This window comes from Barbatula barbatula, assembly GCF_947034865.1.
Source record: "Barbatula barbatula genome assembly, chromosome: 3".
NCBI classification, from domain to species: Eukaryota; Metazoa; Chordata; class Actinopteri; order Cypriniformes; family Nemacheilidae; genus Barbatula; species Barbatula barbatula.
Genome location: NC_136764.1, coordinates 5,768,336 through 5,791,286, shown reverse-complemented (window position 1 = coordinate 5,791,286; position 22,951 = coordinate 5,768,336). Strand labels below are relative to the sequence as shown.

Sequence of the window (22,951 nt, the reverse complement as noted above, 5' to 3'; positions counted from 1 at the left end):
ATATATAGGTGTAAATGCATTTATATTATTTTCAACCCAGTGCTGGGTCAAAAAAGGACTAATCCAACCGCTGGGTTCAAATGGCTCGCATAGGTTAGTTTACAGCTCAGTGGTTACGTCCATCCTTAATAGTAATAACCCATCAGTTTTTACTTTTTAGGGTGTATGTGTAGTCTACACGGTGCAGTTGTGATTTCCGAAGGGCATGTATCTTACTTTGCCTTCTAAGGTATGTATTGGACGAAATTATTTGACAATAAAGCAGCATATCAGGGTATAGGTGTTTTATTTTATTGTAACATACAAAAAAACGTATATAAAGCAAATCTTCAAGCAAAGTTCATTTTGTTGATCCTCTCTGTTGTGTTTGACTACAGCAGTTTTGATCACGCATTGTCATGTTTTGGCCAAACTGCCAAATATTCAGTTTAAACTCGAAACACAATAGGAAATGATTAATACATATTTTGTAATAAATTAGAATAAATAGGAAAGATTCCCAATCTTCCAAATTTGGACATCACTTTTGGACACTATTCTGCATACTACATTACAAGTAAAAGCACATCTAAGAGATACGAGTCAGTCGTTCTGGAGAACAAGACGAGACTTTGTCTAGATTCTTTGTCTTTTTTTCAAAGAAATCCTCAACGAATAAATATATAGGGAAAATTGTCTCTTACTCACTTTAAAACACAAAATGCCGAAAAATGTGGGCGTTATAAAATCAACCTTCAAGTTAAACAATTTTAATGAATTATATTATGCAGTAATATGTAAACACTTTAAATATATGCTTTTTTTGCATAGTGCTCATGTTAGCAGAGGTGGTGATCATATCACACTGCCAATCCTCCTTCCTCCACTGACTGAACCCTCATAGCCTTCACAGAAACAGTTACAACTACATAATCGAATCAAATGCGAAAGATGTGCTCGTTCTCCTTCACAACTCCTTCCTGGTGGAACATTCCTCCTGACTCGGTCCGGTCAACCACATCTCTCACAACCTTCAAAAAACTACTTAAAACCCATCTCTTCTGTGAATACTTGACAGAAAAAAACTGTACACTAACCCTCTCTCGTCTCTCAACAGGTAGTGGTCTAGCTTTTGTTGAAACTAGTCACTTTGTATTAGCACCTATTGTACTATTGTATGAAGTATTGCTCCCTGAATTCTTTGGATAAAAGCGTCTGCTGTATGACTAAATGTAAATGTAAAGATAAAATGAATGAAGGGAAACTGCCACCACTTCCATTCCATCTTGTTTTAGCTCATCCCTGTAGTTGCATACTATGCTGCACACTCGTATACTTTCCATATTCCATTACAAAAAAAAGAGTACACACTGAATAAGGATGCTTCATATGTCTCTTTGTAACTTCGACTGTTTTAGATGATTTATAAATGGTCCCTCACTAATGTGAAACATTTCTGCATCTTGATGTTGAAGACTTGCTTGATGTCTGTAATATTCCTACGCAGTGTGAGTCTCAAACTGTCCTGTTCACACTGCAGCTTACAGTTGCAGCTTTCATGCCATATCGCCGGAAGTCCCATCCAGTGCATTCGAGATCTTACAAGATCAAAGTTTTATGACCGCTCCATCTACTGGTGAACAATAAACCTGAAACAACAGGAGCAACTTCCTTTCTAAACACATTATCATAGACTTAACATTATATAAAGAGTTTAATTAAACGCGTAACAATTCAAATAGTTTAATATCACTTTTAATTCCCGTGCACACGGCAGGGCTTCTCCGTAAATACGGTCGTGAGTCCCGAAAATTTAAAAAAATTGGATTAATCACAAATTTTATAACTGTATTGTTTTGAACTTTTAACATTCTAATCATTTCACATTTAATCCACAAATTAATGTAGAAACAACTGATTTTTTTTAATGAAATAGTCTTTTGAATGCATAATCTTGTGTGTTTTGGTTCATTAAAGCACGATATAGAACGTAGTACTGGTACGCAGATTCTGACAGGCTTTAACCCGTGACTGAATACACCAGACTTGGACAGCTGTCTCGTTGCGTTGTGCCGTGTCCCACAGCTAAGATAGTTTTAATACGTTAAGGCCGTTGCACATTGAGTCCGAAATTTGCATCTCAATTTCCACACGTTAAGTTGGGTTGTGTCAATAACATTAACACATTGCCTCTGATATTTTCGTCCTTCACAAAAAATTCGGGCTGGGTTCGATTTTCTTAATTTTTCTGATCAGTAGAAAGCCTTTTTAGAAACACCACACAAACAAGCGCCAAATACGAATTCACGCAAACGAAAATTTGAGACTGTATGTGCAAAGACCTTTAAACTGAAAAACGAAACGCATGGATTAACGCGTTAACGTTGACAGTGCTAGTGTAAACGTAACCTTATTATGACTCAAATACAGGTGCGACAATCGTATTTTGGTGCTGTATACTATAAACGTGGCCATATTTCATGCTATCCGTCTTACTCAAAGATTCCAGCATGAAGTTCATTTCAGTGTTTTACATAAACTGATCCAGTAGTAATTGCAAGCAAGACATTGTTTGGCTGGTGAAAGTGGACGTTCCAGGTCAAGTTCTCAATGTTTTTCCTCATTTTCAGTCATAGAGGCGGTGATCGCAAGCAAATGTTCCAGAAAGCTCTTGATTCTGACATGACGGTGTAAAACGTGTGTGGTTGCAGCCTCTGTTGTTCCATGATATTGAATGCTGTTTGTTACTGGTGTCAGACTAAATTATTAATAACAGATCAAGTTGTTTTAATAAAGGCGCTGGCGCAGCATCCCATGAATCAGAGGAGAGATATGATGTGGAGCCTGCAGAGGTACCCCGTGGAATTCTGGGTATTCAGGGCAGGCTATAAGAAGCGCTGTGCTCTTGTATCGTTGTGGCGTCTTCGGGGCACTGGAGGGAAAGTGATCTTGATACTGTGTTTGAAAGCTCGGTTTAGTGTTGACCGATCAGAAAACATCAGTCATGAATCTGATCTCAATGAAGACTGTCAACATGTTTTGTATGTATAGACATAAGCACTGAGATATAATATTTTATGAAGCATAAGCAGATTTTTAAAGAAGTGTTGGTCTGTTTCCTTCTTTCGGTTTGGTCAGATTTGTAATGAAAAATAATTTATATTTCATGCGTGTTTAGTTGTAATGTACCATTTAACGAACGGTTGATTTTTACATTAAAGATAGACGCACTGTACATTATGTCATGTTGAATATTCTCCAGTGAGTTTTCTGGGTTCATTTCCAGAAAGCACATTATGGGATGTTGTCAGTTATAAGAACGGATAGTCTTTCAACTCCGATACCCATCCTTCCGCTTCTTCTGTTAGTAATGGCGCTCCATTACGGATATTTCATTCGATATCTCTGGAGTCCAACCCTTCTAGTTTCTCTTCTAGATTTCACTTCATGATCCCATAATGATTCCAAGGCCTCCGCTGCTGTCTTGGTTTGGTTTAAATCATTATTTGTGTGTTGCCGGTCTGAAAGTTTCACCAGAGACATTCAGAAGTTCCTCCAGTGCATCACGCTGGACAAAATCAAGACGACTAAAAATGAAGCTGTCAGGGGTGAAATGAGCTTTCATATGCTGTTTTTCACCGCGGCACATTAACTTTCCGTCCAAAATTCAGCTTATTTCTATTTTGATTTTATAGTACTGCAATAAATCTTCCTAACATCGTTTTAATCATGTAACATGCTATAGTCATTTAATAAGTTATCATTTTAGTGCAAAGTTCAGTGGTTTATAATATTTTTTGTATTAGAAATCATTTATAAAAAATTTTTTATTAATAATAATTATGATAATTAAATTCAATTTGATTTATATATCGCTTTTCGCAATGTGCATGTTCAAAAGCAGCTATACGGGAGAAAATAAGTAAAGCTGAAAAACACAAAAAAAGGTTTATTGAACATTAAGATGAAGATAATTCTAGTAAATAATATCTAAAGCAGTCTCCTGGTGGTTCATTTAGCATGTTAAGCATGAAGTGAATGCTTGGCAGAAAAGATAATAATTAACAATAATTAATAAAGCATTATTAATTGCTAAACATTATTATTAAATAATGACATTATTATTAAAGTAGTGCACCTAAAAACTAACATTGTTTCAACATTTTATCAATCCTTCTTAAATATTTATTCAATTAGTAGTAACATAAACGAATGTGTTAACTTAGGCTGTTTAATATTGTTGCTGTGTTTATGTATCAGAAATGTCTTCAGACCAGTGCGTGTCATGTGACTCGTGTGTGTGTGTGTGTGTCTCGCAGAGAGCAGCCCATCTTCAGCACACGAGCTCATGTGTTCCAGATCGATCCTGCCTCCAAACGCAACTGGATTCCCGCCAGCAAGCATGCGGTCGCCGTCTCCTTCTTTTATGATGCGAACAGACACGCCTATCGCATCATCAGTGTGGGCGGGACCAAGGTGAGCATCTTCTCCCTATGTCTGTCATTCATTTGATTCTGTTGTTAAAGATGATGGATATCTGAGGGTTATAAACTCTGTCATGAGGTTTATAGTTTACTAAAGGACAGTTTTACTTGAATGATTTGTTAAGATGAGTTTTAAAATGCGATAGAACAATCTTTTTTTTTCACTCTTACAGTCAAAAGTTCAGTCAACCATTTGTTTCTTTTTTTATAATCTAAAGAATCTTTTTCAACTAAAAAGCACCTGTTGTGTAAGATGGTAAAGGTTCTTTGTAAAGCCATTCAGTCATAAAGTATTCAACATGTATTACTAGGGCTGGGAATCGATTAAAAAAAATTAACTAATTAATTGCACATTTTCTGTAATTAATTGCAATTAATTGTGTTTTCCCCCAAGCTTGTTATCATCAATATTTAAATGTAGAATCACCTAATTAAATTAAACAACACAAAGTTTTTAATGACATAACATTTTAATGACATTTGAACTGTAAACAGACTCTCCACAGAACCACAGAGTAGCTGTTCCCATCAAATAAAATGTGTGCAGCAACATTATAAACAAAGTGAAAGTTGAATATTAAAACCATCAAGGTCATCAAAAAGTCTAGATCAGTTTAGAACTTAAGCCAATTGGCCAAAAGAAATAATTTCTTTATGCACCAACAATATATTTAAAAAAAAAATGTTTAAGTGCCAGTTGAATTTCAAAAAGGAACATAAGTCTTTGCAATATGAATAACAAAAGGAGAATGTTTATTTTTTTTCACCCAAAGATTTTGCCTACTCTTTTACATTAAGCCAGCAACTGAGACAGACCAGTCGGTTTACATTTGTTCACATTCACAATAAGCAATAGGAAGTCATGGAAACGATCGAGGCAAAAAAAAAAAAAAAGTGCTGCGTCAATTGCGTTATTTTTTTTTTAACGCGTTAAACATCTAAAATTAATCGCAAAGATTAACGCGTTAATTCCCCCATCCCTATGTATTACACAGTAAAGTAAATAAAATCACTTCCAATTCATTCATAACATTGGAAATGAAAGTCAAACGCATTGCATTGTGGGATACGGTTGTAGATCATACATCCTGCATGCAGTAAATGGGTGTTTTTCACACAATGCACATACGTAAAGTAGTTTTGGTCAAATGTCATTTAGATCGTGGCCCAACGATCTGCCGGTTTTTAATGCACCGGGGCGTCACGCCAGGAAATCCATCCGACCTCTGCAAAAAGAAAGTCTGATGGTATAATGTGATGAAAGCACCTTACAGCGTCTTACAAACCTTTTAGACTGTGAGTATTATTGACTAGATGAGATTAGACGTGCAAGAAAATACTGCCCTCAAGATCATGAAGCTTAACAGCCTCACACCTGATATCTGCGAGAGTTTAATAATCAGACAAAATCAATAAACGTGACTTGCATCCGGATCCGGCGGAATAATCGATGCCTGTTGATGGAGTGAATCAGAGCTGGTCAGTCAGCCAGAAAATGTGAATAAAGTGTTCGATCGCTAGGAATGACAGACAGCAGGTCACACGCGACCTTGAGTAAAGCAGAACGGGGTAAGATGAGATGAACCTGGCAGATTTACCGCTATAACATGACTACTGAAACTTAGGTCTGACTCCAGAATCACACCAAGATACTTGACTTGATTTTTAGTTGTTTGACTCCTGAACTTCAACTTTGAACTTCATCTTTGCTTCCAAATGCAATGACTTTAGTTTTCTCCTTGTTTAAGTTTTGGCACATACAACTGTTGATTTCATCAATGGATTGGCAGAGAGTGTCAATGGGGCTGTAGTCATTTGGCGATAAGGCTAGGTAAATCTGGGTGTCATCTGCATAGCTGAGATATGCAATTTATTTCTTTTTCATTCTTTGACATATATACACGCTGAACAAGAGTGGCGCAAGAATTGAACCTTGTGGGACTCCGCATGTCATCGGCGTTCACTTGGACTTATGCTCTCGCATAATAACCTCTCCCATCTAAGTATGACCTGAACCATTTGAGGACCGTCCCAGAAAGGCCGACCCAGTTTTCTAGTCTCTCTAGAAGTATGTTGTGATCGACCGTGTCAAACGCAGCACTGAGCTCTAGCAGTACCAGCACTGATATTTAACCATAATCAGAATTTAGGCGTTTGTCACTTATTATTTTTATGAGTTCTGTCTTTGTGGTTATGATGCGGCCTTAAACCAGCTTGAAACTTGTCCTGGTATCCATTAGTAGTTGTTCAACTAATTAAAAACAACCTTTTCAATAATCTTGCCTATTAAATGAAGATTTGATATCGGTCAATATGGTGTTATCAAGATTTATCTTTTTTTAGGAGATTTGTGTGGCCTAATTATCTTTAGTTAAAATCTGAAACTTCCTTCCTGTAATGACTATCCATCACAAATGACTTATGTTAGACGGCTTGGGCGGAGCATCCGTTAACTCCTCCCCTTCAAGTCTGCTGCCAGTTCCATTTAAAAATGCTAAGGCTTTTTTATACAATCAAATCGCAGAGAAAGTTCATTAGAAATTCCATTCCAATGCCACAAAATACAGCAGTAAAAACGACTGCAACTTCCGGTAAACATGGAGTTTAACAACTGCGTTTTTTAGGGAGTTTGGAATCTGCTTCTAAACAGGTTGGCACACTTTTGAAAAAAGATGTGGTTAGTGTTTCACGGTAGTAGGTTGACGATTTAAGGTGCTTATTTCTTCCAAAGTGTTGCTATCAATTGCTTCAAAAGCAGACATAGTTACTTGTTTTTGTGATCGAATCTGTCTGACCTAATCGCCTTTCCAATATTATTGAACTTTTCAATAATCAAACTCATCGCATTTGCTGTCGGAGAGCATTTCACTGTTTGTAAGTCTCTCAGAAGTTGCAAAAGGAGTGCAAGTGTTGTTTGAGTTACTGTATAGAAGGTTTGAGAAGAAGGCCTGTCTAGCTGTGCCTAGGTCCGCATTGAAAGCATGAAGGCTGTCTTTATAGATGCTCATAGGGAATTTCAAGTTTTGTCTTCCTCCACATCCCTTCAGCTTTTCTGCGTTGTTTTTTCTCTGCCAGTCTTCTTACTGACTTTCTCAGGAGCAATATCATCAACAACATTCTTAACAATTGAGTTAAGGGAATCAAGGAGAAGATCAATAGAATCTGCACAAATGCTTGGTGTTAAAGATAAAGCCTTCATAAATAGCGCACCGGTGTTCACATTAATGCATCTCTTCCTGGCGGGGACAGATCTAGATTCAGTGGTAGCAGGGATCAATATCAAGAATATCAAAGAAAATACAGAAGTGATCAGAGTGTGCAACATCTTTGATGTCAATGGATGAAATGTTTAGACCCATACTAATGAGTAAATCTAGTGTGTCCACGATTGTGTGTGGGTCCATGCACATGCCGAATCAGATCAAAAGGGTTTCAAACAGTTATCATTTATTTTGTAGTATTGATTTCTGCATTATCTATGTGAATGTTCAAATCATCTGCAAAAGGAAAACAGTCAAACTCTGAGGAAATCATTGATAGAAGTTCTGTGAACTTTTCAACAAAGGCTAGAGAATAAAACATGATAAATAAAATGCGTGGGGCACCTTTCATCTCAATACCTCGATACACAATACCTAACACCTCTCCTAACTGCTCTGCAGACCCTCATGAAAGTTATGCTAGGAGGGGCTGTTGCACTTTAGCTGTCTTCCAGCCATGTTTTATTTAAAAACATAAAATCCATATTGTTTGTGGTTCCTATTTCATTGATCAGAAATTATTTAGTTTTTTTAGTGAGCGAATGTTTAAAAATGCAAATTTGATGCCATTACTTTTTGTCCCCTACAGCAATCTTAATAGGTCACAGATTAGATGGGTTAGCTGTATGGCTTGAGATGGCCTTAGACTTTCTTCCACGTGATAAAACAGAAATGGAATAAAACCACAGGCACACTTGGTTCCCGCTTGTTCTGTAAACCTTTGTCAATGTCGCTGCCATCGTAGCGGGGTTCCGACACATATCACTCAGAGCTGTTATCAGTTGGTTCACAAGCAGATGGAGGAGGGTTTGGGCCCTGGCATTGTGGTAGTGGCCGGAGAGCTCTCACCGGAGGGGAATGGCGAGTTGGGCCCACAGGCTTTGGAAGTTGTGGGGCCTGCTGTTTTTTGGTTGATGTTTGGGGGCATAAATCACATTATTTTCTGTGGGAAGCTTTGAAGTGGAGATGTTGGAGAGCGGGATAATGTGGCTGTGGCTCCGGTGTTTAAGGTGGCTGAAGTCTGTTTTTCTGGCTTCCCTGGCTGTTTACCAGAAAATCGTCCTTGGGTGCCGAGTCTTGGAGCTGTTCTATTGCATCACAGCTAGTCTGTAATGCGCTTTGTGGGTAAGGCTCAGCCAGGATAGTGTCTGTGAGCAGTGCTTGTTGTGGTTGCGTAGTGTTATCAATGTCCTTGTGGGATGTGTCAACCACATGACGACTCGGAAACTGATGTGATGTCCTGTGGCCACTCAGACGTTGTCCAGGTGTGTGTTCGGCATTCAGGTTGAGTGAATTGGCAAACTCTTCTTAAGGATGATGGAGGGAGAAGTATATATTGTCCTTTAGCAGTCTTGCACCAAGTTTGTAACTCTAAGGCTATCCAGTTTAAAAAGTTGTCCATGGCGCCAGAAAAGATTGAAGTTGTCAAATGAACTAAAGCATGTGCACACTAGGGGTGTAACGGTTCTCTTTAAGAAATGTAACCGAACTGTTCTCCACGTGTGCGCATACTTCTTCTCCCGCTCTATTTTGTTGACGCGTGGGCGTACTCTTTCTTCTCGCTCGGCTTTTCAGGGAGAATTGTCCAATAAGGGTCCAATATGTTGTTACGACACGGACTTTCATGTTCGAAAAAAACTTTCCGAAACCTATACGAATGCAGGGGGAGTGTATCGAGCACAGAAATACTACGTTATACATCCAACTAGTTGACCATGTTAAAGCGGGCGTAACACGTGCGGTTTCTGCCATCTTGAGTACCTATAAAGTAGTATTGCATTCTTTGAAGGGTTTTTAGTTTGATCACATTTATAAAAGATAGATACAGCTGTACGATCGCTGGGGGAGTGTATCAAGAAATACTACGTAATACGCCCAACTCGTCTTCTGACAAGTTCAACATGTTAAGCATGAGAAGATAACACGCTTAAGTCAGAATGCATGAAACACCGTTGCACATCCCCTTTAAGGAGTTTGATGTTTATATACTGTATATATATTATTATAAAAAAAGAAATTCCTAACAAAACCATTACAAAATTGTATATGTATATTTGTTATGTCAAGGCTTTGTGAAAGGGATAAAAACACTTACAGTACAGTAGAAAAGTCATTGAGTCTTTATAAAGACCCATAAACATTGAAACTAAACATGTGTCTCCGTTGCCTGTAAATCTCAGTTGTATGTGGATTACCGGAGCGTCTCGATTTGATCCATCACCTCTCATCTGACCCACATTTAGATTGTGTTAATTTCAGGAGTCCGGTACAACCATTATTCAGACCGTCACCGCAGTAATCTGCAGTCACATGACTCCTAGGGTCGTGCGATCAGGGATCTTTACGGAGAGAGAGACTCATTAAGCTGTGAGCTGTGATGATTTGCTTTGCACGCTTTGACAGCTTTTATGGCTTAATGGCTTAGATCCTCATGGTACATCAAGCTTCATCCATAAACTTTTATATCTCACACCACGTATATGATTTCTAAAGACTTTTTCACGATGATTAGATTTCATCCATCACACTGTTAACTGTTAACACACAGTGTTAAATTCTCTGCAGACCACAGCATTTCTTACTCGTCTTCTACTTAAATAAACCATACAAGAGGATAATATAAAGTAATATAACGAAATATTAATATATATTTTTTACTTTTGAATATTTGTTCATGTTTATTTAACTCTTAATTATGAATGTATACTTGGCACAAAACCAGTCATAAGAAAGGATGTATTTGTAGTAATAGCCAAATAATACATTGTATGGGTCAAAATTATAAATTTTTCTTCTATGCCGAAAATCATTAGAATGTTAAGTAAAGATCATATTCCATGAAGATATGTTGGAAATTTCCTAACGTAAATACACAAAAATGGCCGGAGACGCGCCTACAAAGTTCAGTCTCTGCTGCCCGCTCAAGTTTGGTATCGATGTAAAGCTTAGAATTTCAGCTTTTGGGTTCATCTACTTTCCACAACATCATTACAGCGGTAAGACAATAGAAATCATTAAATCAAACCTGTTTCTTCCTTCATATTAGTTGAACAAACAAACACATTTTCTGGGGACCCCTTGGAACATTCTGAGGGTCCCCAGACCCCAGTTTAAAAAAACTAGAACATATACTTTAGCCACTGTACATTTATTTTAGTTTTAAATGTTTTATTTTTCCCAAACTAGCGGTCAAAGACCGATTCCGTCTCTTTCTTTCTCTGCAGGCGATTATTAACAGCACTGTCAGCCCCAACATGACCTTCACCAAGACGTCACAGAAGTTCGGTCAGTGGGCCGACAGCAGAGCAAACACGGTTTATGGTCTCGGCTTCGCTACAGAACAGCAGCTGCATCAGGTGTGATCATCAGGAACATCATCTCATCTAACATCCCAGAATACACACTTCTCACAACACCTGCCTTCGTGTTGAGGACCCGTTCTTCAGGGCTAGCATGGTGGGGAAGTTTTTACACGATTCATGAACTTGTGACGTGTTATCGATGATGTCACACATTCGACAAGAAAAAAATCCCACAAACTGGATCAGGATCAGTTCCACATTTGTGGAATGGACTGCCCGCCTTAAGAATCGGCTAAAAAAACACATCTCTTCCGTCAGCACCTGTTAGTACTGACTTAGTGTTTCTTTTTTTATAGAAAGATTAGAAAATAAATAGCTTTGTATACTGTGGTAGGCTATATGAGAGCAGTTTTTAATGCACTTATGCATTTGTTGTCCAATTGCTTCTATTGTTTACCTCATTTGTAAGTCGCTTTGGGTAAAAGCATCTGCTAAATCACTAAATGTAAATGAAAACTCAATAACAATAAAACTAAGACAATCTGACTTTTATTAAACCAATACATTTTCCTTTTGTGTTTTCGAGAGCAGAGAATGTAGCTGTATTGAATTATCTGGCTGAACGCTTAACACGTCAGTTTTAACGGCACAGATGTTAGAAGTTTCTCCAGAGAACCGATAACACCACACCGCATGACGTGTTTACATCACAGCACGCAGGTTTGGACGGTATTATGAACGATGCGTTTTGTTTATTCGCAGTTTGCAGAGCGTTTTAAGGAGGTGAAAGAAGCAGCGCGTCTGGCCCGAGAGAGGTCGCAGGAGAAGATGGAGTTGAGCAACGTGGCACTCAGCATCGCAGCTCCACAGGTGTGACATCATCCAGACGCTAGAGTATCTCATAGGAACCACATAGCAACACCCTGGCAACCAAATAGCATCCGCCTTACAACAGACCAGCATCTAATATTTCACAATATATCACCCCTACGCATAATCTTACAGAACGCGCAGACGATTGATTGCTTTACATGTGAGATTTTGTCCCGCCGTCAGTCAATCATCGTTTTCTGCAGAACATGTAAAAACCCGCCAGCACACAGATGGTCGATGAAGGGTTACTGTAATCCCAGTCTCACCTCATGAGAGAGAGAGAGGATTGAGTCAGGATGAGCTGGGTCATTCATCTCATCGGGAAGAACTAGGCCAGTGATAAAATTATCCAGAGCTGTTCTGCTCTCTCTCGCTCTCTCTCTCTCCTCTTTATTGGAATGGTAAAAGGTTTATTGACATTCAAAGCAGAAACATTACACAAGAAAACATGCCAAAATGGAAATGAATACGTGACCCAGTCTACAAGCAATCATCAAACATAATGCAAAGAGCGTTTTGTGAAACTACAACCTTGACAGTAAAATGAAAGTAATATGAAAGATCTCCGTAGACATGACCAGTCATCCTGTCAGTATGTGTGATTTGGTTATTTCCCACTGTGGTTGTGTTCCACAAGTCATCCTTTCGTCTCTATCAGTTAGCATCTGTCTGCGAAGTATGATGTTCATGTATTCAGGTCAACAGAGACGAAGCGGAGACGGACGGACAGACAGCAGTGACAGATGTCTCGCCTCTGATGAGCTCCGATACTTACACACACGTCTCACAACCTGACAAAACCTGTTTGTTTCTGTCAAACTAAGTAAATCATAAAGTTGTTATGACCTCTATACGAGTGAATCTCATCATGTCCGGGTCATCAAACAGATGACGTTGTACACCATATTCTGCCTGAATGAAATGAACCTTTTTTGGTCCTAAAATATTATGAATGAACCATCTTCATTTTCATTACTATTATTACAATTTTAAAGCAGTATTTGTTGTGCTGAATGGAAAATGAATTCTAGTTTTGTGCTTACAGCAAGAAATGACAGTATAATAGTATTAAGAATCGCCATTGAGAATTATGGGAATTGCAAAACACCGTCTCATTGTTATAAAAGTTACTAAAAAACGAGGTGAAACGCTTCCTATGACGATTATATAAATGACAGTAAACTTCTGTTTCTCTTTAATTCTTCTCCATTGCTGTCGAACTGGATTGTGTCAGTTCTCTCAGGTGAGTTTGACATCGATCACATCCGTGCAGATCTGATAGCATATAGAAAGGAGCGTTATCTCGCGGCAACACGCATCACGTGTCCCATGTGCTCTCACCGTGAACCCCGCAGCATCTTCTGCCATTACACGAGCACAAATCAGGCCATCAGAACACGTGATCAACATTACCTGCTGTTCTTCCAATGATGAAAATAACCCACTGCATCAAGAGCACTGGACGCTTGCTGCAGTGCTTTATCATCATATTTTGTTTCGAAAACACACAAAATTGAAATTGACCTGACATGTTACATCTAGCCTTAAGGAATCATTAATATTTTTAATATTTAAAGAGCTGGTTCCAAAATGAGAACTCAAAATTCATGTTTTTTTGTTTTTATTGTGTTTAGTTAGCCTAGTTTAGTTATTTTTTTCGGTATTATGACTTAAACCCAACAAACCAACTGCAGTTTGATTGATATTAATTGTAATGCACAATAAAAAAACATCTCATTTTGGAATCTCATTTACAAAACTGTGCAGCATCTTATTTCAGACACCGTAAAGCTGCACGATACTATCAACACATGTGATAACTTGCTTAATAATCTGATATACGATATGCAATAACGCGAACACAAATGGTTCGTATCATTAACACTTTTGTTTCATTAACGTCCATGTTTTACTGTATAAACAAACCATTTCCACAAGTCCGATCATTTGTGTGTGTTGTAGGATCTGTCGGATGAGCTTCAGTCTCCTCCTGCGATGTGTGTGAACGGACCGGACGACAAACTCTTCAGGAGTCAGAGCGCTGACATCACGCTGTGTTCGGAGAAAGAGCGCATTAAAAAGATGCTGTCAGAAGGGTAAGAGCGCAAGAGAAGCAAGATCACCGTGTGTAGAGAAATATTGCAGAAGGGAGTCTTTAAATGATTTTCGAGACTCTTAAAATAAGGATTTTTATAAAAGATTTAATTCTACAAGTCCTACTTGTAAACATAGTTTAGATGTTATTGTTACATCATATTTACATCATTTTTTGCCTGTTAAATGATTGACAGTTACAGGTGTCCGCAATCTGGTCTACTGGCCAAAGTGTATTCGTTTTGTATCTAATAATTGTAAGTTACCCATCATGCACTGTGTGCTTCTGAAGCATCTTTTTTAAGTGTTGTTCCAAACCTGTATACATTTATTAGTTTTGTTTCGCACAAAGAAAGATATTTGGAAGGATCTTTGCAACTGAGATGGGGCACCATTGACTACCATTAAAATGCTCTTCAAAATATTGAATTTTGTGTTTAACAGGACAAATTCGTTCTACCATGGTAGTCAATCCCATTTCCCATCTGGGATTTCAGTCCCAGAAATCTCAGTTGCTTACATCTTTAAATATCTTTCTTGTCTTCAACAAAACCAAGAAGTTCGTAACAACCTGAGGGCGAGTAAATGATGACAGAAACTGTTCCTTGAATGATTCCTCTGATCCTACACTTGGATTCAAGAGGATTCGTACATGAACCATCAGAGATCTTGGATTGAACTTTATTGACTTGACTTGAGCCATCAAGCAACTACTATACTACAATACAAACCCTTTTTGTGGTTTGTATTGCTGGTTCAATGTTTTTCCATCGATAAAGTGGCTTTAATGGGTTCACATGCGTCTAAACTAATGAAAGAAAAACATTCTTATGAAGATCAGATGAATAAACTCGTCCTTCAGTTCTCAGCCTGTCTCTTGGTTTTCATCACAGCGTTTCATACAGATCTGATGGTTACTATGGTAAAGGTCTGAGTGATTTCCGTTCAAGCTACACGCATAAGAAAGGTTTGCATGAGACGTTGAAAAATCAAAGCTTTCCGTGTCTCCAAAGACCATTTAAAGCACAGACCGACAGATGAAATTACAGTGCAGCGTTGCTTTTCTGACATATGTTATTGTGAACTCTTATGCAACATTATTTGTCGTTCCAAATTATCACATCAATGGTATTTTAACTACTTGGGTTCGGTATGATTTTCAGCGTTACACAATATGGAAGAAAAATGTGATAGGAGGGATAATGCTTTGGAGGGATAGTTTCTCCTAAAACCGAAATCGAATTTGTTGTAAACCTCTATGCGAGTCTTTCTTCAGTGGAACGCAAAAGAAGATATTTGGAGAAACGTCTCCGTGGTTTTGTGTTCATATAATGGAAGTCAATGGTGTTCAGTGTTGTCCGGTTATCAACATTCTTGAATGTATATCAAATATCTTCTTTTGTGTTCTGTTGGAGAACGAAACTTTGACATGACATGAGGATATGTAAATTCAGTTTTTGTGTGTGTGTGTGTGAACTATCTCTTAATATAACTCATTTAAATTATATTTAAATATATTTAAAAAAAATATGTTCAATTATCTAGACAAAATGCATGTCTCAGCTATCTGTGTCGACCTTAAACTTCGACTTTAGTTAATTTGATGAAGTCTTAAAACCATTCAGTTTTTGTAAATCCATTGGGAAATGCACATTTGTGATATATCTTGCAGTTATTGTTATAAAATAACCTTTGACCCCACTGTGTTTAGGTCATCACGGTGATGATTATAAATGCAGTGACGCATGCAAAATCCAGTGTTTTATGAATTCAGAAATGTTGATTCTGTTTATTTATTAAAACTTTTTATCACATTTACTTTCTATTTCTCTCTATAATAGTCGTTTTAATGTTGAGATTCTTTTTTATATTCAAAAACATTTGGTACGTCTACTTATTTTGAACCTGAAATGTTGGCAGGTCGATCTGTGAGATGAATTTTGAGGCCGAGCTCTTCACCTTACAGGACAGTAACGCTAAACTGGTGGCGGCGCTGCACGAGGCCAACGCAAACGTGGAACAGTGGAAGAAACAGCTGGTGGCGTATCAGGAGGAGACGGACAGATTACGAGATCAGGTTTAAGAACATCTCGTATTATTTCACATTTGTTTGTCCCATTTGTAAGCTTGTGTATAAATACATCTGAAATACTTTAATAGATAATTATCTAATAATAATAATAGATTATCTCATAACAACCAATAGCATCTTTCTCTCGCTTTCACTCTCTCCCTCTGTGTCGTCAGAGAACGGGCGACCAGGTGGTTGAAAATGGTTCATGTCTCGAGGGACTAGAGAGAGAGAGAGCCCTAGAGTAAGACAGAAAAAGAGAGGCGTGGGGTGGTTTGTAGGACAGCAATATCCTACTTTCAATGGCCTAGTTAGGAGAAATGAAATATCACCGGGGGGAGCTGACAGACCCTCGCTTGGGAAACTTTTTTTTGCTCTTTACACTGTTAAAAATAAGCCCGTCTCTCTTAAGGCGCTCCAAGTGCCAGAGACCTTTAGGAGGTGTTCCTTTTTCTCCCGTGGGTTTGTGTGACTGTGTGTGTTTGGACATTTGTTTTCTACGGCATCGAAGCACCTTTTTTTAAGAGTGTAAAATATAATCAAAACTTAAAAGATTGTCTGTAGGTTTGTAAACAGCCATTATATTCATAATGCTGCTAGCAAGTGTGTATCGCGTTTTTATAAAATGTTTCGTGGTGAAAAATAATGGTATGATTGTGAAGTGTTCGTAAACGGAAAGATGACCGAACCGATGACAGATACCTCAGGAATACTTTTAGAAATACCTGTCATGTCAATCGGAAGTGTTTTATGAGAAGACTAGTTTGATATATTTAGTTACTTGGTAAAACCAAAGATGTTAATATTAACAAGATGCATCACTTCCATTGAAATAAATGGGGAGCATTGTAAAGCTCAATATGGCCGCCCTAGCGAAGCTTTGCGCATGACTAGTATATAAAGCAACACGAAAATTTTTATTTTTAAGCGCAATTTGATTAAATGTTTTTTAAATATGTCATTTCATTCGGATTTTAGCCGGTGATTGTAGCAATACCAGTTATTCCCATTCACGTAATAAGTTGCAAAGATGGCCGCCGAGTGGCACGACTTGCCTAAACGGACTTTGGTAAAAAACAATAGAAGTCTATGAGGTGTTTACACTTATATATCAAATTAATGAGTGTGTGTTAATAATATGATGTGAAAAAATACATGAAAAGTTGGCACGCCAAAGCTCCAAAAATATCAAAACAATTTTGAAAAAAATGTGTAATGTTTCGGGAACGCAGGATCTTCATCAGAAAAATTGTCGGAGCTTTGAAAAGTTGGCTTTGGTGTGCCAACTTTTCATATTTCAATATTTTTTAATATATGATTTGATTAATATACGAAATTGTAAAAAGCGCTATATAAATAAAGTTGACGTGATTTGTCTCGGTTGAGCACACATGTTAAGTTGATGTGCGTGCTTTTGTGGTATTTGGTTAATGTTGAAATATAGATGGTTCAATGACGTTTAATGATTTTCGACATGACAATTTTTAAAATGCAAATAAATAATAATATGTATTGCAGTTTTTAACATTAAGAATGTATTGTATACACATATGCAGAATAAAATTGGAAATAAAGTTATATTTGTACTTTGGACATAGCCTTAAAGATGTCATGGGATGCGACCCTGATTTATCTTCATATTAATTAATTTCCTTGACATGTTTAACATATTTTTTTACAAATCATTAGTATTTGAAGTGTTTAGAAACAAAGTATTTGCATTTCTAATACTAAATTAATTTTCCTGAAAATCACATACAACTGAAATGTACCATTTCTTAACTTTCAAGATCACATTTCTTGCTGTTTTTGACTGTAGCACATTATTTAAATACAGCAAAAAAGATTATGTATGTAGATCGATATAAAGTCACATTTTGTGTCTGTTTGAAGTTCTAAAATGATTTTACGGCTCAGATGAAATGAAAAGGACAGATAGTGTGTTTGTGAAGAAATACAGGAGTGTGTGTATGAAGCGCTGTGAGTCATTACTTTATCTCAACCTTCAAAACACATTTCATAAGAACTCTAATATCACTCAAGAGTCTGCTGCCGCTTGTCAGTTTTCAGAGATTCTGTGAGGTTCTCTGATGTCTGTTCTGTATGTTTGTACTTGCATAATACTAATAAACAGTGTTTGTATTTTATGTAAGGCAAAAAATGTGTCCAAACAAAACTGTGCTTAATGTCATTTTCATAACCGGCACCAAACATGTTCATGAGTCCTCGATGTGGAATCTAGGTGAAGTCGCTCAAGGCCAAGTTGTCAAACCTGTATGAGTTTCTTTCTTCAGCAAAACACAAAAGAACATATTTTGATGAATGTTGACAATCAAACAACACTGAACTCCTCGACTTCCATTGTATAACCAGATAACAACTTTTCTCTATATATCTTCTTTTGTTTTACTGAAGAAAGAATCACATACAGCCACATGAGGAGGGAAAAATTATGACAGAATTTTTATATTTGGGTAAAAGTTCCCATTATAAATCAAGTATATTTCTAAAAAGTACATAAAAGTATATTATGTTTAGTTATGTTAAGTTTACAAATAGTACAACTGAATAAAGTTCTTGTTTGTACGGGCTGACACATACACAACAATTTTTATTTCTCAATATCAACAATATTGCTCTTTCAACTTGAGTATTTTTAACTATAACTGGGGGGCACAGATTTTTTTATATTTTATATATTATAGAAATGTATGATATATTTTATGCAATCAAACATCAGGAAACAAAGAATTGACCGGCTATATAAAAAAGGTTTGAGAACCACTGATCTATAATATATTCAACTGCTACTGAATGGCTCTATCGGAAGTAATCAAACAAAACTTTAGAAACCTTAAATGGCCTTAAGCTTCATCTGAACGCATGTTTAAAACTAGCAATCTAAATCTAAACCTCATAGAAGTCCTGATGACGATCGATCTGTCTGTCTGTGTTGGTGTGCAGGTAGCAGAACTGGAGGCTCATGGAGCTCAAGGACCCAGTGACATGTTGAAAGATGAACTGACTCAGTCTCTGGAGGAGCTAGAGAACTTACTGAAGGCAAAAGATGAGGTGAGAACGTCTGCATGATGGAGAGAAGTGTCCTGCAAACTACAACTGCATTTCAGAAATTACTTTATATTTTAATTTCGATTGACTCCGGAAGCCCTGTAGTATTAATTCGACTAGACCTCAGATGACACCATCGATCACAATGTCCTTATTGCTTGATTAGAAAGAATGGTTGGCATCCAGTACAAGGCACTCGAGTGGTTTAAGTCTCTCCTTTTCAACAGATTAAAATTAAACATTTTAATATTGGTCAACAACACTCCAAAAGGGCCCCATCGTCTAGTGGGGTCCCGCAAGGATCCATTCTTGGCCCAATTTTGTTTTCGTTATGCGTGTCTCCCCTGGGTTTTATTTTCCGTAAGCATGATGTTTCTTTTCACTGCTACGCAGACGACACACAGGTTTATTTACCTTTGGCTCCACTGATACCCAAAGTTCCTTTGACTTGGGTGAACTAACTCCATTTTGTAAATCAGTGGTAAAGAACCTTGGTGTCAAAACTTAAATTTTAACGCACATATTAACTCAGTGGTTAAATTATTCTATTTAAGATCAATAGATAAGGTAAAACAGGTCTTGTCCTCCAATGACCTTGAATGATTATCCACACTTTTATTTCTGTGCGGTTGGACTATTGTAATTCTCTGTTTGGTGTAAGTCAAGCATTGTTAAACCATCTCCAACTTGTTAAAAATGTTGCTGCTAGACTTTTAACATGGAACCAGAAAAAAAAGGAGCATATAACACCGATTTTAATCTCACTTCACTGAAATAGTTTAGTTCTGTTTTCCAAGCTCTTCACAATCTACCTCCTTCTTGTTTAAAATATCTTCTACATGTACATAAACCTCTTAGATCTCTCTGATCACTCAATCAGATGATCTTGGACATTCCTAGGACTAGATTAAAGTCAAGGCCTTTGCCGTTGCAGCCCCTAAGCTTTGGAACAACTTGCCAAAGGCTTGCACCATCCCTTTTTAAGAAACACGTGAAACTGCATTTACTGGAAGTGGCATTTAGGTCTGTAGGCTATTTCTAGACGGATGCTTATTTCAATGGTTGTGTGTGATTGTGTTGTAAGTTGTTTATATGGATTGTTTATATGCATTGTTTTGGTTTTTACTGTAAAGCACATTGGTCAACTTTAGGTTGCGTTTAATTGTGCTATATGAATGAATTAAACTAAACTTCTGTACTTGTCGCTTGTAATTTGTGTTTTAGGAGATTCGTATTCTTCAGAGTAAAAAATCTGACTTCCGTGAGCTGGAGCAGGAGAGAGAGGAGGCCATCCACAGAATACAGGTGCTTCGTCAAATCTTCATTAAACACCCATGCAAAGTATACTTGAAGTTCATGTTATTAAGGAAACTTTATTTAATAAGTTTACAAATATCAATGTACTATTTATGAATGCACTATCAATACTATTTTAATACTACTACTAAATTGCACCAATTAAGTCCGTGTCTACGGTCGTGTGGTTTCAGGAGTTAGAGATGCGTAACATCGAGCTCGAGCGGCGGGTGCAGAATGCAGAGCAGAATATGAACTCCGCGTTGGAGGACCGTGACCGGGCCGAACACGAGGTCCAGAGGGTCATCCAGATCCTCGATGTCAAGATCTTTGACCTCAATGACCTTCGACAGAGTCTTGTCAAGCTGATCAGTAAATAATCTGATTTGAGATCAGTGCCGGAGACACTTGACAGACGGCCGCTGCGAGAAGCACATCATCCACAGTTCAGAGCACAGTGACAGCACCCCGATACAAGCAGTGTTATTTACATTTCTTTGCTTTGTTTTGTTTTAATGAGTAAATATTTTTTTGTTTTTTTCAAGCATAGCAATAAACTTCAGCGGAGATGAGGACACATCTGTAAAAATAAACAACTCCCGCGACTGGGAAGGTTTATTTTTTATACGGTTTATGAAAAACACTGTTCGTTGGGCAGGTTTATTATCAATCGTACTTAACATTGCATATTGGTTTACAATAACCAGCTTTAAAACATAAACCTGACATAATGAGCCATCCATAATGTTTTCATTTGATAACGATTGTTTTAAAACAATGCATGTATAAAGAACTTTTATGTTTTTATTTCTGTAAGAAGGAAATCCAGACTGTTTTCCCCCCAGTTTTATTCCCTTTTTTTAAACATTAACCTCAAAAAACATTTTTGGGAGATATGAGCAAAATCTTAATCAGTCATTCATGGTTTACTGTTCAAGGTTGACCAAAGTGATGTACAGAAATAATATCAATAAAAAGAGTGGAACCAAATCTAACACGTACACTACCGGTCAAAAGATTTTGGACACTTTTCATATTTTAGAAAAATAATCAACTCATCAACATTATGAAACAAAACAAAGGGAACTGTGTAAATGATGTTGTAATAAAACAAGCAGCTGCTTGAGATGCTTTTTAATCAATATCGAACTATTCTGTGCTCTTATTGGCTGCTCTTTCTTCATTATTCAGTCAGTCATCCATTTTGTATCAAATAAAATGTTAGTTTTGACCGGTAGTGTACTGTATACAAACTAAGTCTTAAGAAAATTAAAGGCCACAATAGGTGAATTCTGACTTTATCGTTTTGGTCAAAAAAGGTTTTTGTCTAACTCATAAAAGATTTTTGCGCGTGGAAAAAGTTGCAAAGAAGTTACAAGTATCATAAGACATTTTATAACACCATAACTTCTCAAAGATTAAGATGTTTTGTGTTCAACATAATATCAGTTTCTGTATACAAACTAACACATCCACCCCTGTGGTGTTTATGTCCCTTTTTTATTTTTCTCTCAAATTTAAGGAAAAGACACCCCATACTTAGGAAAAAGGAAACCCAACATGTTTACTGGCTTGGGATTTTATTCTCTGTAGGATCAGTGTTTTATACCGGTGTGAATGTGGATCACAGCTGGAGTGTGTAAACCAAAGACCAGCTTGAATGTGGCGGTGACAAACCTCTGTATGTTCATACTGTGGAATGCTTAACATAGTTAAAATTGAAGAAATATACAAGTAGATAGAAATAAACAATTGCTCTGTTATTATAGTATGTTAAGAAATCCCTGCTGCTCACAGGTAGTGTATCTTTAAGAGTAGATGTAGTTCTGTATTGGGATTGAACTCATGAATGCATTTAGCCCGTAGTTCTGTTATTCTGCATTGATGCGACTTTAAAGGTCTAATAAAGCCATAGGCTGTAATGGTTGTAGTGGATGTATTTGTGGCTTTGAGCTGCAGTATAAAGTGCCAACAGCCTGTTTCTGCCAGACTATTAGAACAACACGGTTAGGCACAGTAAGATAAAATAAAGCACATTTTTGTATTTGTACTTCAGTATCTGTACTGCTTTATATAATCTAAACAGAGAGCATGTGTGTGATTCACAAGAACTGTACAAACTGTCTCAAGTTGCATCTGCTGTTTTATCAGACATTTCCCTGATGTAAGAGACTCCTTTTCGCAGACATGAGCTTTTGCAGACGACTGCACAGGAGTTGACGCATTCTGAAAACACAGACTGCAAAGTTTTCTTATTACACTAAGAGTGAGTTAATACCGTGGTTAAGCAACAAGCTTCAGGAACAAACAAGCATTGTCTGTATGAAGTTCTCTGAATAAAAAAATGCAAATCTGTTTTGTGAATCGTTTTGAATTAACACATCTAACACCTACATGTTTTTTTCATTGACACCTAAATTCTTGCTATCAGATGGCAAAAATGCAACAGATATTCTACAAAACTGTATTAGACAAGATACTGCACTTTGATTGCTGTGCTGGTGTAATAAAGACAAATTCAAC

The 22,951-nt window shown here is 37.2% G+C and overlaps 2 protein-coding genes across 2 annotated transcripts in view; one reads left to right on the top strand and one right to left on the bottom strand.

The window, feature by feature from the left end:
- LOC306891912 (homer protein homolog 3) overlaps nt 1–22,784 on the top strand; it is a 25,849-nt gene extending 3,065 nt beyond the window's left edge. The window contains exons 3-10 of the mRNA XM_079452537.1: nt 4,299–4,455; nt 10,948–11,079; nt 11,788–11,895; nt 13,861–13,994; nt 15,913–16,069; nt 19,028–19,135; nt 20,357–20,437; nt 20,623–22,784. Of these exons, the coding sequence (XP_079308663.1) occupies nt 4,299–4,455; nt 10,948–11,079; nt 11,788–11,895; nt 13,861–13,994; nt 15,913–16,069; nt 19,028–19,135; nt 20,357–20,437; nt 20,623–20,808 (1,063 nt within the window). The 3' untranslated portion in view covers nt 20,809–22,784. The remainder of the gene's footprint in view (nt 1–4,298; nt 4,456–10,947; nt 11,080–11,787; nt 11,896–13,860; nt 13,995–15,912; nt 16,070–19,027; nt 19,136–20,356; nt 20,438–20,622) is intronic.
- The window catches only part of rx2 (retinal homeobox gene 2), a 149,763-nt gene that overhangs the window by 108,511 nt on the left and 18,301 nt on the right, over nt 1–22,951 (bottom strand). The window lies entirely within an intron of this gene.